Genomic DNA, 15,658 nt, shown 5'->3' with positions numbered 1-15,658 from the left:
CACCTGTCCCATTCATATAGCACCCCCATATACCTGTCCCACTCATATAGCACCCCTATATACCTGTCACACTCATATAGCACCCCCATATACCTGTCCCACTCATATAGCACCTCCATATACCTGTCCCGCTCATATAGCACCCCCATATACCTGTCCCACTCATATAGCACCACCATATACCTGTCCCACTCATATAGCACCCCCATATACCTGTCCCACTCATATAGCGCCACCATATACCTGTCCCACTCATATAGCACCCCCATATACCTGACACACTCATATAGCACCCCCATATACCTGTCCTACTCATATAGCACCCCCATATACCTGACACACTCATATAGCACCCCCTTATACCTGTCCCACATGAATTAACCCATTTTCCTGCACTCTGTACTTTTTCACCCCAAAAATGACGTCATTATTCGCCAAATTAATCTAATTAAACAAGTTTTATCATTCACACGAGTGATAAAACTTACTGCGTATGCAAGGCCAGATTAAGGTTTGTGGGGGCCCCTGGGCAACAAACTTATGGGAACCCCTATCAATGTAACTGTAGTACAAGAATATATATCCAGAGATAGGACCGGCACTCCACACAGCTCTAAGTATACCCGGGTTCTCATCTATGCAGCAAGTCCGCTTCAGTACAAATCCAAACAGCGGATGGCACTTTCAGGCTTTAACTAATTTCAAAATAAACTCCTTTTTGCCACCAACATTTCAGAAATGTAATATTTCTTTTATCCTTGATAAAATAAATATTACATTTCTAAAATGTTGGTAACAAAAGCCCGCACAGCAGATAAACAGCCAGGAGGGAGCGCAGTGTACTCACTTGATAGTGAGGGGAACATTGAGTGAAATCTCCATGTCAGAGTCTTGTCTGTCCAACTTCCTCCACTGGGGTCAGGACCAGACCATCAAAGGATAGCGGCGGCAACGGGGGAAGCCTCCGGAGCCTGGGGCAGCATTGTGGCACATGTGCGCTGACTTCTGTCTTCAGCCTGAGGCCCCGAGCAGAGAGGCAGTCCGGGGAAGAATGTGTCTTATTGCCTCTCTGCCAAAATTCACTCACTGGCCACGGCCGCAGCTGTTTCTGAGGAAGGGGCGGGGATGGGGTGGAGGAGAACTGGAGTGCAGGCAGCAAAATGCTGTTCTGCCCTCCATTAATGTCCTGTTTGTGGTGACTGTGTGGAGGGCCTCCCATGTGTAGGAGATCCTGGACGACCGCCCCTATCGCCCCCCCTATAATCCACCCATGTGCGTATGCTAAATGGTGCTCCAGCCAATCAGCTCCCAACTGTAATTTTTCTAAGTTTTTCACGAAAAAGCAGCTTATCATGGCTAATTGAATTCCCCACCATAGTTTTCTCCCAGAATAAATCCTAAAATATAATATATTATATTAAAGAAACAATAAATAATAAACTGTCTTACTTACTATCTGAAGCCAGGCATTTGTAACCAACACTTGGTTCTTCTCATCCTAGGACAAAGAGATGAATAAAATCACAAGAGTACACTGTATTGCAAATGTTACTGATTTTCAATTAACGTCAATTTCCAGACTTATACTAAAGATTGGTATTTGTTTTGTCCTATAACAGCGATGGATTTTCTCCATTCTGAAGATAGCCTCAAATGTGTTTTATAGAACAAGAGAAGATGGCAATGGGTAAAGTTATTGACTGTCTGAAGTGGAAATTTAGACTAAATTCAAGTTGGTTAAGATACTATTAATGGAGTTTAGCCATCAAATATATAAAGAGTATATAGTGGGACAAAGGACCTAGCTGTATTTACCTGTAAGTCAATGGTTAAATCCCTTCACTAAATGGAATCTAGCCTATTTAGTATAAGGGACAGCAGGTGGCTGCATATTTATGGGCTCTGACTGAGGCCTCTTGTGGGTGATATACTGTATGTGCTGGCATGCTTGCTTTATTTTATAAGAACCATAGTTGTCACATTTTATTTATGTATCATGTCATCTGGGGGCTGGTGTTGATTCTCATTGATTAAGCTGCCTTAAAACTACTGTTATCACAGACATACTTTGATGTTATAGCATTCACCCACTAGCAGTCCCGTGCCCCTGCCTCTACTCTGACCGCTGCTTTGTCTGCTGTGTGGTATGACCAATTGGCTGTGACGTAGACATTGCTTATTCTGCTGCCTCTGTCTGTTTGCCGCCAGAACCTACTTTATTCTTGTTACCTGTACTCTGCATTTTATGATGCCTTTATTATCACTGCTAATCTCTTCATTTTGCATGGAACTGCTTCAAGTTCTTTGACTGCAGCTTACGCCTTTTACAGTAACTGTGCATGACTTAGCTATTGGTTTACTACTGGCATCCCTTGTCATTTATTGCATCATGAGACATTATTATACTTGGTGCAACTCTGACTATTATGCACCACCAGACACCTTGTGGTGCAGTATACTATAGTTGATTATCTTATTGTCACTGCTATTACCAACCTCTAACAGTTCCTTAAACTAGGGATGAGGTTCGACAAAACGTCATCTTTCACAGACATCTCAGCACAGATGTCCGTGAAAGATGACTTTTTGCCTCTTTCTGAGATCCGTACTGCGAGGGAAGATCCGACCGAAACCAAACCGTTTATCTCTACCTAAGTCTAGAGATGAGCGGTTCTGTTCTACTCGGTTCCGGTTCTTTTCCGCCAATTAGCGCAAGTTTGGATTTTCCCTGCCAGGGAAGGTAACATGAGGAACAGATGTTACCTTCAAAATGTGCTATAAATTCAGTGTAAAGACTTGTATAAATAGCTGATGATGGTGATGTATTGCCGCAATGTGGAAATTATCTATATTTAAAGTAGGGATGTGCAGGCTCGGTTTTACTCGGATTTACTCGGTTCTTATCGCCACTTTACCGCAAATTCGGATTTATTATATTGGCTATCCAAAACACATGATAGGCGATAGCCAATAAAATGCTGTTTAAAGATCCGAGTAAATCCGAGTAAAACCGAACCCGCTCACCCCTAATTTAAAGCTAACTGAATTGATTCTAAATGCCAAAGTTACTTTATAAAACTTAAAAAAAAACACAATAAAATTGGGTGAAAAATTCTCTCTTCGCAGGGTGCTATTTACCAATGCTGCAGAGGTATCAGGGGCTGTTAACAGAAGGACCAATCAATAAGGAAATTGCGACCTACTCACTACCACTCTGCATTATAAATTGGTGATCTCTTACAGGTAGCCAGATTAGCTGATAGTATCAGTTTAAAAAGTTCCTGGATATTTTAACCCCTGTAAATGTCTTTAGAACAATTACATATTAAAATCCCTTTTCTCAGCTTTTTAGATTCTTTTTAGACCCTTTTTACAGTGTCTTTATGTGTTAATATATATTATGGAGCATACACACGGTCAGATTTGTCAGATGAACGATTGAACGATTTGAACGATTTTACCAAAGTTTTGAACGATTTGAACGATTGAACGATTTTTTACTGCATTAAAATGAATGGAAACGTCCAAGTCTGACTGCAAACACATCAGATGTCAGATATCGTTATCTGACAAACGGGAACGCGCATCGTTCATCGTCCATCGTTCAGACATGTCAGATATGTCAGATTTTCCTTCAGATATGAATGACTGAACGATTTTTAAATCGTTATAGTTCAGATCTGAAGGAAAAATCTGACCGTGTGTATGCACCATTAATGGAGCGTACACACGGTCAGATTTGTCAGACTTGTCAGATTTGTCAGATGAACGACTGAACGATTAAACGATTTCAACGATTTGGACGATTTGAACGATTGAACGATTTTTGACTGCATTAAAATGAATGGAAACGTCCAAGTCTGACTGCAAACCCATCAGATGTCAGATATCGTTATCTGACAAACGGGAACGCGCATCGTTGATCGTCCATCGTTCAGGCATGTCAGATATGAACGATTTTTCATCAGATATGAACTACTGAACGATTTTTAAATCGTTATCGTCCATATCTGAAGAAAAAATCTGATCGTGTGTATGCACCATAAGTCTGAGTATTTAAAGTCCAGAATAAAGTATTTAATAATAAAATTCAGAAAACATGGCATTAGAACACATGAAATGCTTCGATGTCCTCGCAGTCCCTGGAAAGAATTGTTACATGTTGGTAACTACTGTATGCACTTGTACAACATTACTGTACTACAGTATATACAGTAAGCAGGAATTTAAGGAAATACAAGATGTTCGCTAGAATTATTGTACCTCAAAATATTACAATCTAATGCATAATGCACAAATCTTTCAACCCTAAACGATACTTACATTTTGTCTCTGTAGAAAGAAACTGATCATCATATTTTAAGGGCAAAACTGTCTGGAAATGTTAGCATGTACAAGAAGATGTGACCAATTGTTTTGGCATGGGAAGAATAAGATTAATTTGTAAGTCCTCATTTTTTCATAACATTTCACTATGGAGTTATACAAATAAAGCATTAATAATGTTATGTAAACGTCTTTTATATAACAGATGGTATGGGCATGGATCTGTACACATAAAAACACATTTCAAGTGGCAGATAGTATTGACCTCTGGGCACCAATACACTATTACCAGTTGTTGAATTGAATTTTCGTTTTGACTGTTAAAAAATAAATATAACTCCAGCTCAAAGGCAGAAAATAGTTAAAACTTTTAATTAAAGTGATTTGAATGGGATTTATGTGGATGGAGAATTTTGTACTATTGTGCTTTTCTTGATTTCCTGATTTGTTAGGCATTGACTACTTATGTAATACCTGTTTGCCCTGGAAGGGGGGACCTACCTTTAAATGCCTTTGGGCAGGGGCTGGATAGCACATTTTACAAGGGCAAGAACCAGAGCCGGCTTAACAGCATTGTATGCCCTGGTCAAAGCAATGCTCCTACCCACCCTTTCACTGGAACAAAAATACAAATGGTCAATAAAATTAAACCTTTAGATTTATTGTTACTTTCAACAAAATCAATGTTTAAACTTAAAAAACATGATATAAAGTGAGGATTACAGACTCCATCTCCCTCTTCTCTTTTCCAGCAGGACCTGCTCTGCTCTGCAGCTGTGAAAGCATGGGGGGGGGGAGGCACCTTGAGAGAGGAGTTCAAAGGGACATGCCTCCTGTCACCCCCTTAATCCAGCTCTGTGGTTGCAGGCTTGGAGGCAGGTAGAGAATGCCGCCTGACTGCTCTGATTGTGTGTAATTCACAATCAGGGTGACTGGGGAGCATCTTTCTCTGCCTGCCTCTCATCAGAAAGCCCTATGCACAGAACGAGTGGCCGCACGATCCATATAGATGTCCCCGGCCTAGCCCACCCCTGCTTGAAGGCCCCCAGAATAGTGGGGCCCTGGCCAACTGCCCAGTGTGCCTATTAAGATGGCCCTGGCAAGAACACAACATGACAGCTGCTCTTCCTTAAAAAGCTGTATAGAACATGTGGTCTTTTTTTTAAAAGGTAAAAAGCCCTATTTGCTGGAGAAACAGTTTCTTTTATTTATTTATTTTTATTTGCAAAAGGCTTGTTTCATTGGGATATAATCATTATCCCGGCTGATGCTGGAATCCCGACAAAATCATTCCGGCGCCCCTGCTAGTATGTATTTCTATATTTGGACTATAGTGTTCCAGACACTACTACATCAAGCACTGTTCTTTCACTAGTGTTCTAGGCTTCAGTTTTGGTACTGCCACGGTCAGTTAGCACACCAGTTTCTCTGCCAAGTAATTACTCTGCTCTCCTTCCTTTTCTGTATACTGTGAGTAAAGCTTATGGGAGTGTCATTCCTGTACCTAGTTTCATTCACTCCAGTTCATACCAGTCCCCAGTGGTCCCAGTCCTGTGCCCACAACAAATACTGAAACTGTCTTGTAAAAAATCCTTCAGGCTTCTCTTTAGGATTCTGCCACTTCTCCTGCTGATCTTCCTGCTACTACACTTACTCCCCCATCTCTCTAATGGTGCATACACACGGTCAGATTTTCTGTCAGATTTGAACGATAATGATTTATAAAAATCATTCAATCGGTCATATCTGACAGAAAATCTGACATGTGAGCCTGTAAGTATGATCTTGACTTGAAAAAGGCTACAGTAGTAGCCGAAATGCGTTGTCGTTCCCTGTCGGTGCCTGGAGACCTTACCTGCTATCTACATTCAGCGTCCGTCTGCACGCCTCCAAAAAGACAAGCTGGCAACTGTTACTCTGACCATCCTCCGGTCCATCGGGAGTCCTACTGCTTAAATAGCGGAGATTGTATCTACTAACTGAGCCGCTGGGACGCTCACCTCCTGCTCACCTCCGTATTCATTGTATGACCGCTACTTCACTGACACGACCATCACCCGGCTGCTATTTAGAGCCGAGGGACCTCACGGTCTGGCATTGTCTGCATCAGCGCTGCACTGAGACGGATGTCACATCATTCACGTCTTTCACCTTACAGTGTCCCGGCTGCTGAGAATTTGCTATGAGGTATTTGGCATACTCTGGAGTGGGCTGGTAGCTGGTATCACCTCACGTCGATGGTACATACCTGGCCTATATTAACTTATCCTGCTACCTACGGCTCTAGTTCTACATCCCCACGGCTATTGCTGTGCTTACAGAGACACAGCCGTGTGTATATATATATATGTTGGAGGAGGATGAATGTTGATATTTTTATTATAAATGTGTTTCAATCAGCTGCGATATATACAGCATTGAGATATTGAGAAAGTACCTTCAGGAGAAAGAATCTTTATTATTACTTTGATATACTCCCTATTAGGGGTGTGCACCGGACACTTTTCGTGTTTTGTGTTTTGGTTTTGGATCTGGATCTTTCTTCGTGTTTTGGATCTGGATTGGTTTTGCCAAAACCACCCTTCCGTGTTTTGGGTTCTGGGTTTTGTGTTTTGGATCTGGATTTTTTCTTAAAAAATAAAAAAACCCCGCTAAAATCACATAAATGGGCCTTTTTTTGTTCCTACGCTATTAATAACCCCAATAACATTAATTTCCACTCATTTCCACTCTATTCTGAACACCTCACACCTCACAATATTGTTTTTAGGCCAAAAGGTTGTACCGAGGAAGCTGGATGACTATGCTAAGCGACACAAGGGGGCGGCACAAACACGTGGCCCATCTAGGAGTGGCACTGCAGTGGCAGACAGGAAGCCAATCAGCGTTATGGTGCCCATTTGCATGTAGCACGAACCCGGGAGATCCGTGCTACATGCATCTGTGTGATTGGCACAGAGCAATGACAGGTCCGTGAGACCCGTCTGTGCTGCTGTGGTAAAAAAAAAAAAAAAAACCTGTGTAAAAAAAGAAAAAAATGGCGTGCACCCCCCCAAAAAAGAGCAACCAGCCCCGGGCATTAGTAACCCAGTGCTGGGTGTGCTTAAATACAGGGGACAAACGACGTAGGGGTCCCCTGTACTTAAGCACAACCAGCACCGGGCTAGTCAGAACCAGCGCTGGTTGCCAAAATACGGGGGACAAACGACGTAGGGGTCCCCTGTATTCTGCGCAACCAGCTCTGGGCTCTGATCCGGTCCTGGTTCTGGAAATATAGGGGACAAAAAATGAGTAGGGTTCCCCTGTATGTTCCAGAACCAGCACTGGACTTTTTCTAGCGGGGGGCTGATGCCACAGCCAGGGGAGCCCTTTCACCGGGCCCCCCAGCCGCAGCATCAACCCTGACCGCTAGTCAGCCCAGGCCGGGGATCCCTGGAGAGCTGGGGACCCCCCCAATAAAGGGGTCACCCTCTCCAGGGCACCCCAGGCCCAGGCTGATAGCCCGGGGCTATCCCCGCCACCCCTGGTGGCGGTGGGTGGCGGGTTGATTGTGTGGTGTGGTGTAAATAAAGAATATCAAACATTGTCTTTACAAGTAGAACTGCAAGTCCCAGCTAGCCTGCCCCGCATGCTGGTACTTGGAGAACCACAAGTACCAGCATGCAGGGCATTAAGGGCCCACTAGTACCTGTAGTTCACCTGTAAAAAAAATGTTTAAAAAAACACAGGACACACACACCGTGACAGTATAAGTTTATTAAACATACATACACACACACACATGTACACATACTCACCTATGTAACCTGTAGCATCGGTCCACTTGTCCGGTAAAGTATCCCTAGGGGACCTGTGAAAAAAAACATACTCACCATCTCCTATGCGAGGTTCTGTCCTCTTCGTTCCAAAGTAGGCATCCCCGGACTTGGCAAAAAAAAAAAACGAAAACGCGATCCACGAACTTAGTACCGTTCTATAGAACGGTACTTCCCGAATGAGAGCTTAGCGGCGGGGTATCACCATGGAAACCCCGCTGCTAAGCGTTCATTGGCTGAGAGAGGTCATCTCCCGTCTCTCAGCCAATGAACGGCTCCCTCCATTGTAGTCAATGGTGGGAACCGCAGGGTAAACTTTAATAACCTTGCGGCTCCCAGCATTGACTACAATGGAGGGAGCCGTTCATTGGCTGAGAGAGACGGGAGATGGCCTCTCTCAGCCAATGAACGCTTAGCAGCGGGGTTTCCATGGTGATACCCCGCCGCTAAGCTCTCATTCGGGAAGTACCGTTCTATAGAACGGTACTAAGTTCGTGGATCGCGTTTTCGTTTTTTTTTTTTTTGCCAAGTCCGGGGATGCCTACTTTGGAACGAAGAGGACAGAACCTCGCATAGGAGATGGTGAGTATGTTTTTTTTCACAGGTCCCCTATGGATACTTTACCGGACAAGTGGACCGATGCTACAGGGTTACATAGGTGAGTATGTGTACATGTGTGTGTGTGTGTGTGTGTGTGTGTATGTATGTTTAATAAACTTATACTGTCACGGTGTGTGTGTCCTGTGTTTTTTTTAAACATTTTTTTACAGGTGAACTACAGGTACTAGTGGGCCCTTAATGCCCTGCATGCTGGTACTTGTGGTTCTCCAAGTACCAGCATGCGGGGCAGGCTTGCTGGGACTTGCAGTTCTACTTGTAAAGACAATGTTTGATATTCTTTATTTACACCACACCACACAATCAACCCGCCACCCACCGCCACCAGGGGTGGCGGGGATAGCCCCGGGCTATCAGCCTGGGCCTGGGGTGCCCTGGAGAGGGTGACCCCTTTATTGGGGGGGTCCCCAGCTCTCCAGGGATCCCCGGCCTGGGCTGACTAGCGGTCAGGGCTGATGCTGCGGCTGGGGGGCCCGGTGAAAGGGCTCCCCTGGCTGTGGCATCAGCCCCCCGCTAGAAAAAGTCCAGTGCTGGTTCTGGAACATACAGGGGAACCCTACTCATTTTTTTCCCCTGTATTTCCAGAACCAGGACCGGATCAGAGCCCAGAGCTGGTTGCGCAGAATACGGGGGACCCCTACGTCGTTTGTCCCCCGTATTTTGGCAACCAGCTCTGGTTCTGACTAGCCCGGTGCTGGTTGTGTTTAAGTACAGGGGACCCCTATGTCGTTTGTCCCCTGTATTTAAGCACACCCAGCACTGGGTCACTAATGCCCGGGGCTGGTTGCTCTTTTTTTGGGGGGGAGGACGCCATTTTTTTCTCTTTTTACACAGGTTTTTTTTTTTTTATTTACCACAGCAGCACAGACGGGTCTCACGGACCCGTTAGTGCTCTGTGTCAATGACACAGATGCAAGTAGCACGGATCTCCTGGTCCGTGCGTGCATCTGTGTCATTGAAATACACAGCAGCACAGACGGGTCTCACTGACCCATCTGTGCTCTGTGTCACTGTCAATCACACAGATGCATGTAGCACGGATCTCACGAGTCCGTGCTACATGCAAATGAGCACCATAATGCTGATTGGCTGAGAGCCGTGACAGACGGCTCTGTCAGCCAATCAGCACTTTGCCCATTAAAGGCAAAGGCATTTTTTTTTAAATGGCCGCTCGAGGCAAAACCTCGAGATCCGACAGCAGATCTCGAGGTTTTGCCTCGGGAGAGGGATCCGGGGCAGACAGGGAGATCCGAGCTTGGGCTCGGATCGCCCCGGATCCCCGAAGTTCGGGTGGGTTCGGTTCTCAGGGAACCGAACCCGCTCATCCCTACTCCCTATATTGAATTCTATACGAGACTTTCCTTAGAAGGTTGGACATACCTTATCTGGTCATTTATATACGAGACCTTTCTCACTACTAAGGATCTCCAGGGTCACTAGTATCATCATTTTCAGTGTTTCTATATTGGTACACTCCAATATAGATTGGTTAACTATACCTCTTTGTGTCATTCGTGTATATATTTATTGTCTTAATACTGAGAGTCTGATCAACTCTCTTGCATGTAATTTATTGTGTATACAATTTTTGAATTGGCGTATAGCCTTATTACAATAAAATGCTGTTTTTATTCTATTGTATGTTTTGAACTGATGTCCCGGCATAGACTCTAGAGCGCAGTCTTTCTCTTTGCTCTACTCCAATTAATAAGGTTGACATAACCTTATTTGACTGCTGAATTATTGTCAGATTTTTCTATTCTATTGGCGCTAGGTTTTTTCCTTTAGTATGTATTTCTATATTTGGACTATTCTACAGTGTTCCAGACACTACTACATCAAGCACTGTTCTTTCACTAGTGTTCTAGGCTTCAGTTTTGGTACTGCCACGGTCAGTTAGCACACCAGTTTCTCTGCCAAGTAATTACTCTGCTCTCCTTCCTTTTCTGTATCCTGTGAGTAAAGCTTATGGGAGTGTCATTCCTGTACCTAGTTTCATTCACTCCAGTTCATACCAGTCCCCAGTGGTCCCAGTCCTGTGCCCACAACAAATACTGAAACTGTCTTGTAAAAAATCCTTCAGGCTTCTCTTTAGGATTCTGCCACTTCTCCTGCTGATCTTCCTGCTACTACACTTACTCCCCCATCTCTCTAATGGTGCATACACACGGTCAGATTTTCTGTCAGATTTGAACGATAATGATTTATAAAAATCATTCAATCGGTCATATCTGACAGAAAATCTGACATGTGAGCCTGTAAGTATGATCGATGCGCATTCCCGATTGTCAGATAACGATATCTGACATTAGATGTGTTTGCAGACAGATTTGACCGATTTCATTCATTTTAATACAGTCTGAAATCGCTCAGTCGTTCAGATCGTTTGTAAAATCGTTCAAATCGTTGGTAAAAATCGTTCATCGATCATCTGACATATCTGACCGTGTGTATGCACCATTACCTGTCTCATCCAGGTAGTTGGTAAATCCTCTGGTGACTGCATTCTCTTACACCGGACACTGAGCAACCCTTTTCAGTTACTGTAGCTGTCACTGATATGTCAACGAGTGTAATTTTTACTGTTAATTACTGTTGAAGTCCACAAAGTTTACTGTTTTTGTTACTTTATTAAACATTGACCAGCCTGTCTGCGAGTGATATTGAGAAACAAGCTTGCAGCGCTATTTTTGAATGCTTCAGCGCTGACGAATGAAGGAAGAACGGCCAGAAGGAAGGAGGAGTGCCTGGTATGAAGGAGGTCTGCTGAGAGGCATAGCATGCGCAGTGTGACTATGAGGACAGGAGACGGATCGGCCGCTGAGCAGTATGGGTAAATACCAGGATGCTGCAGACACCTGAGGACCATTCGTCAGCGCAAAACAACAGCTGCAGGAAGGTGGAGAAAAAAAAATACTCAACGAACGTTAATTTAGAGACACAGGGGCCTATTCATCATTACTAAAAATTTGAGGGTGGTAATTAGGTTTAGAACTCGCACGAAGTTCTACCTAATTACCGGGGGAATTCATCATTCCTCCAATAGTATCTATTCCGAAAAGCTGTCATTTTTGCGATGACAGCTTTTCGGGAAATAGTCACTTTCCCCTATCTACTCTACCTTATCGCAGCTGTAATCAGTGGCCACTGCAGCCACCTCCGACTCATGGCTGCTGCTCTGACACTGTGTTCTCCGGGCAGAACACAGTAAAGTATAGAAAAAAAAACAAATGTTTTTTTTTTCTTCTAAACTTTACTGTGTGCTGCCAGGAGAACACAGTGTCAGAGCAGCAGCCGGAGCCAGAGGAGGGACTAGGTAGCGACGGAGCGAGCCGAGGAGGACCTGCTCAAGCAGAAAGCAGGTAAGTATAACCCGCTGTACGCCTCCTCAGAGTGGCATATAGTAACAGCACCAAATTCCGAAAATACATAATTTTCGGAATTTGATGTATAGCCTAATTTCCATATCCCCATACTAATATACTAATGTATGGGGAGTGTGGAAATTAACACAGGCAGACTTAACCAGGAGATATCAGTGATAGCTCCAGTGTTAAGTGTCTTCATGAATACTAAAATAATGGTAATTAAGGAAAATGTCCTTAAAAACATTATTTCTCTTTCATCCACTAGGGGACACTGGAGGTGCTTATGCTGGGGTATAGAGGCGTGGATAGCTGGAGCTGGCACTTTAAATAATTTAGAAGTGTGAAGCTCCTCCCCCTCTATGCCCCATCAGCCCTCAGTTTAGAAAATGTGCCTCATGGAGCTGATCACAATCTGCTGTGATCCAGCAGCACATATATGTTTATTATTTTCTTTTATTTAGGTTTATTTATTTTATACACCTTTTACACTATATTAGGCACCCTTCGCCACCTCTCTAAGGTGGCGGTCCGGGTACCTGGCACCCTGTTCTTAGTAGAACAGGAAGGAGTGCACAGCGCTTATTACAAAAGCACTGACAGCTCCTTATCGCCACAGCACAGCTCTAATAGGAAGAAGAGTGTGCTACATGCTGTGAGAGCCTTCGGGGAGCGCAGTGAGTATTGCTGCGCATTCCCCGCTCCGACCTGCACCCCCCGGTGCACGTCGTCTGCCGCCCGCTCGCCGCCCAGTGTGTACATCGCGCTGCTGCGCTGCTTCAGGTGGGGGCATACAAGAGGACAGCCAGATAAGCTGTAATCAGTCCCTGCTTGCCGCTAAGGGCTGCAGAGGGATGGAGGAGGCGTGCATTGCGGGGCTGAACACTCCAGACTCCTCTGAGTCTATCCTGCACAATGAGCTCCTCCATTAGACTGGGGCAGCCATTTTAGACTGCAGACAGACTTGATAAGGATGGGGGGGCGGAGCTACCCAGCGCGGTCTCTCTCACACTGCTTAGGCACAGAGCTGTTACAAACAGCATGCCTGCCATATTTTGCCAAACTTAATGCCTGCATTCTCTCCCTCCTGAAGGCAGAGTGCAGCTGCATGGCTACAGAAGGCTGGACTCCTGCACAACCATTAGCCCTACATCCCTGGTACAAAAGGCTGTGAGAAAGTGCAGGGAGTCTAATCTGTCGGAGGGGAGTGGGGTGTATCTCCTCCTCTGTGTCCCAGACCAGCCTTATGTTTTCAGTGTGTCCTTCTCAGTGACTGTGTGTATCAATGTCAAGCAGAACAAAGGCTTCTCAAAAGCTGTTTGTCTGTTCTAAGTGTAACACGCATGCTGCTGGGTCCACGTTATGTGACGCTTGTATAACAATGGATCCATCTATGGCTGTTACTAACTCACCTCCATGGGCCGCTGACATGGTAGGAGTTATGACGGACTTAACGTCACAGTTAGCTGAGGCATGCAGCTCTCAATATTGGTTATCAGTACACGTATATCTGAGTCTACTATTTCCTCCCTGGGTGGCTGGGTTAACCAGATCTCTAGACACCATGGTACAGGTTATGGGTACAGCAGTGTCTCTACCCTCCAATTCACACCACTAATGGGAGTTAGAGTCCGCCTCTCCCGGGGTGGAATTTCTAATTTTGCCAGTCAGTTATATCCTCAATTTACCTAAGGATATAATTCCTGCGTCCCAGAGTATGAATTAGTTCATGTACACAGCTGTTTTTCCTGGAAAAAGGCAAATAAGCGGATCAAAATTCCACGTCTGTTTCCGGTAGCTATCATTTTCCATCGTCCATGTTGGAAAAGTGGGAAACATCTCTTCATGTAGATACGTCAATCTCCCGTCTCTAAGAGAACAGCACTTCTAGTACCAGGAGCTACTGTACTAAATGACTATACTGCAGTGGAAGCTCAACATAGACTTACCCTTGTTACCCGCCTGGGTTAACAGGGCTGTGGCTTGCCGGGCTGACCAGTTGATACAGGTTTGGACTCAAGTCCTTCCAGAGCAGAATTACGTCTACTAGCACACATACGTGAGTCTGCAGTTTACCTGGGAGAAGCCTCTAGGGACAGCCTGCAGAGCCCTCTGGTTGCACGCTTGGCAAGCAGATGCAGAATCCAAGCGTGCGGTGGAGTGACTTGCTTTTTGGCCCGGAAATTGGACACGGGGGAGGGTAAGTTTTCTTTTCTCCCATCTACTGCTCCAGCTCCCAGAAGATCTTACACTGGACCTTCATTTCATTTCTTTTGTGCGCCACATTCTTTTTGTGGTAGAGCCAGAGGTGCTCCCACGCAAGCAAGAAGCGGCAGAGGTAGAGGTCGACCACACACTGTTGCTTGTCGACAGGAGCCTAAACCAGCTATGAAACTGGTGGCATGACTGTCTTCCATCCCACCTGGGGTCCCCTGCGGTAGGAGCCTGCTTGCAGAAATTTCAACAAGTTCGGAACCAGATCTCTTTAGAACCGTGGAGACTAATTTCCCTGGAGTACCAAATAGACTTTGAGGTCCCCCCTCCACCTTGGTTCTTCACTATGAGTCTGCCAGTACCTGCAGACAAGAGGGTTCTACAGGAGGCAATCCAGTCTCTAATAGTATCATCTGTGTTAGGTCTGGAGCATCAACGAGGTATGGGATTTACTCAAACCTGTTTGTAGTGCCCAAACTGGATGGTTCGGTCAGGCACATCTTAAACCTCAAGTCCTTGATTATGTATCTGAAGATGTATTGTTTCAAAAATGGAGACTCTGCAGTTAGTCATAGCAAGCTTGGAACCTGGGGAGTTCCTACTATCTTAGATATCAAGGATGCCTATCTCCATGTTCCCATTTGGGAACCACACCAGGCCTTTCTGCGCTTTGCCATATTGAAAGATCATTATCAGTTTCGGGCATTGCCGTTCGGGTTATCCTCGGCTCCCTGCATCTTCACCAGACTCATGTCAGTCATGATCGCCCTCCTTCGGTCATCGGGAGTGAACATAACCCCTTATTTGGACGACCTGTTAATCAAGGCTCCATCACTATCTCTTCTATCACATCATGCCTTACTGACATATCACACTCTAATCCAACACGGTTGGATAATCAACTTCAAGAAGCCGAATCTCAATACGCTCCAGAAACTTCTGTTTCTGGGCATGATATTGGATACGGAATAATTTTTCTTCTAACAGACAAGGCCAGGGATATCCGGTTGATAGTTCAGCTGGTCCTCAGACCAAAGAAGGTGTCAATGCTTCTTTGTCTGCGTCTCTTGGGCATGATGGTAGCTGCTTTCGAGGCACTACAGTTTGGCCGGTTCCACTCCAGGGTGTTTCAGCTGGACCTGCTAGCACAGGGATCAGGGTCCCATCTGCTTCTACATCGACAAATCCATCTGAGTCCGGTTACCAGAGTGGCCCTTCTTTGGTGGACACAGGGCCTGATTCAGAGCCGTTCGCTATTTGCGGTCGTTTGTTCAAAAACAAGGGGTGGCTATTCAAATGATCCGTTCGCAAATTGCAGTC

The 15,658-nt window shown here is 45.0% G+C and overlaps 1 protein-coding gene across 3 annotated transcripts in view; it reads right to left on the bottom strand.

Annotated features, from left to right (window-relative positions):
• LOC148513720 (neuronal acetylcholine receptor subunit alpha-7-like) overlaps positions 1-15,658 on the bottom strand; it is a 248,064-nt gene that overhangs the window by 151,296 nt on the left and 81,110 nt on the right. For 2 of the 3 annotated variants that reach the window (XM_088481464.1, XM_088481466.1), the window contains exon 3: positions 1,454-1,498. The exons of the other annotated variant lie outside the window; for it this stretch is intronic. In XM_088481464.1, coding sequence (XP_088337590.1) covers positions 1,454-1,498 — 45 coding nt within the window. The remainder of the gene's footprint in view (positions 1-1,453; positions 1,499-15,658) is intronic. 3 annotated transcript variants of the gene reach the window in all.

This window comes from Taudactylus pleione, unplaced genomic scaffold, assembly GCF_031769625.1.
Source record: "Taudactylus pleione unplaced genomic scaffold, aTauple2 ptg000273l, whole genome shotgun sequence".
Lineage (NCBI taxonomy): Eukaryota > Metazoa > Chordata > Amphibia > Anura > Myobatrachidae > Taudactylus > Taudactylus pleione.
Note: the sequence above shows the minus strand (reverse complement) of the source record. Positions and strands in the feature narration are given on the sequence as shown.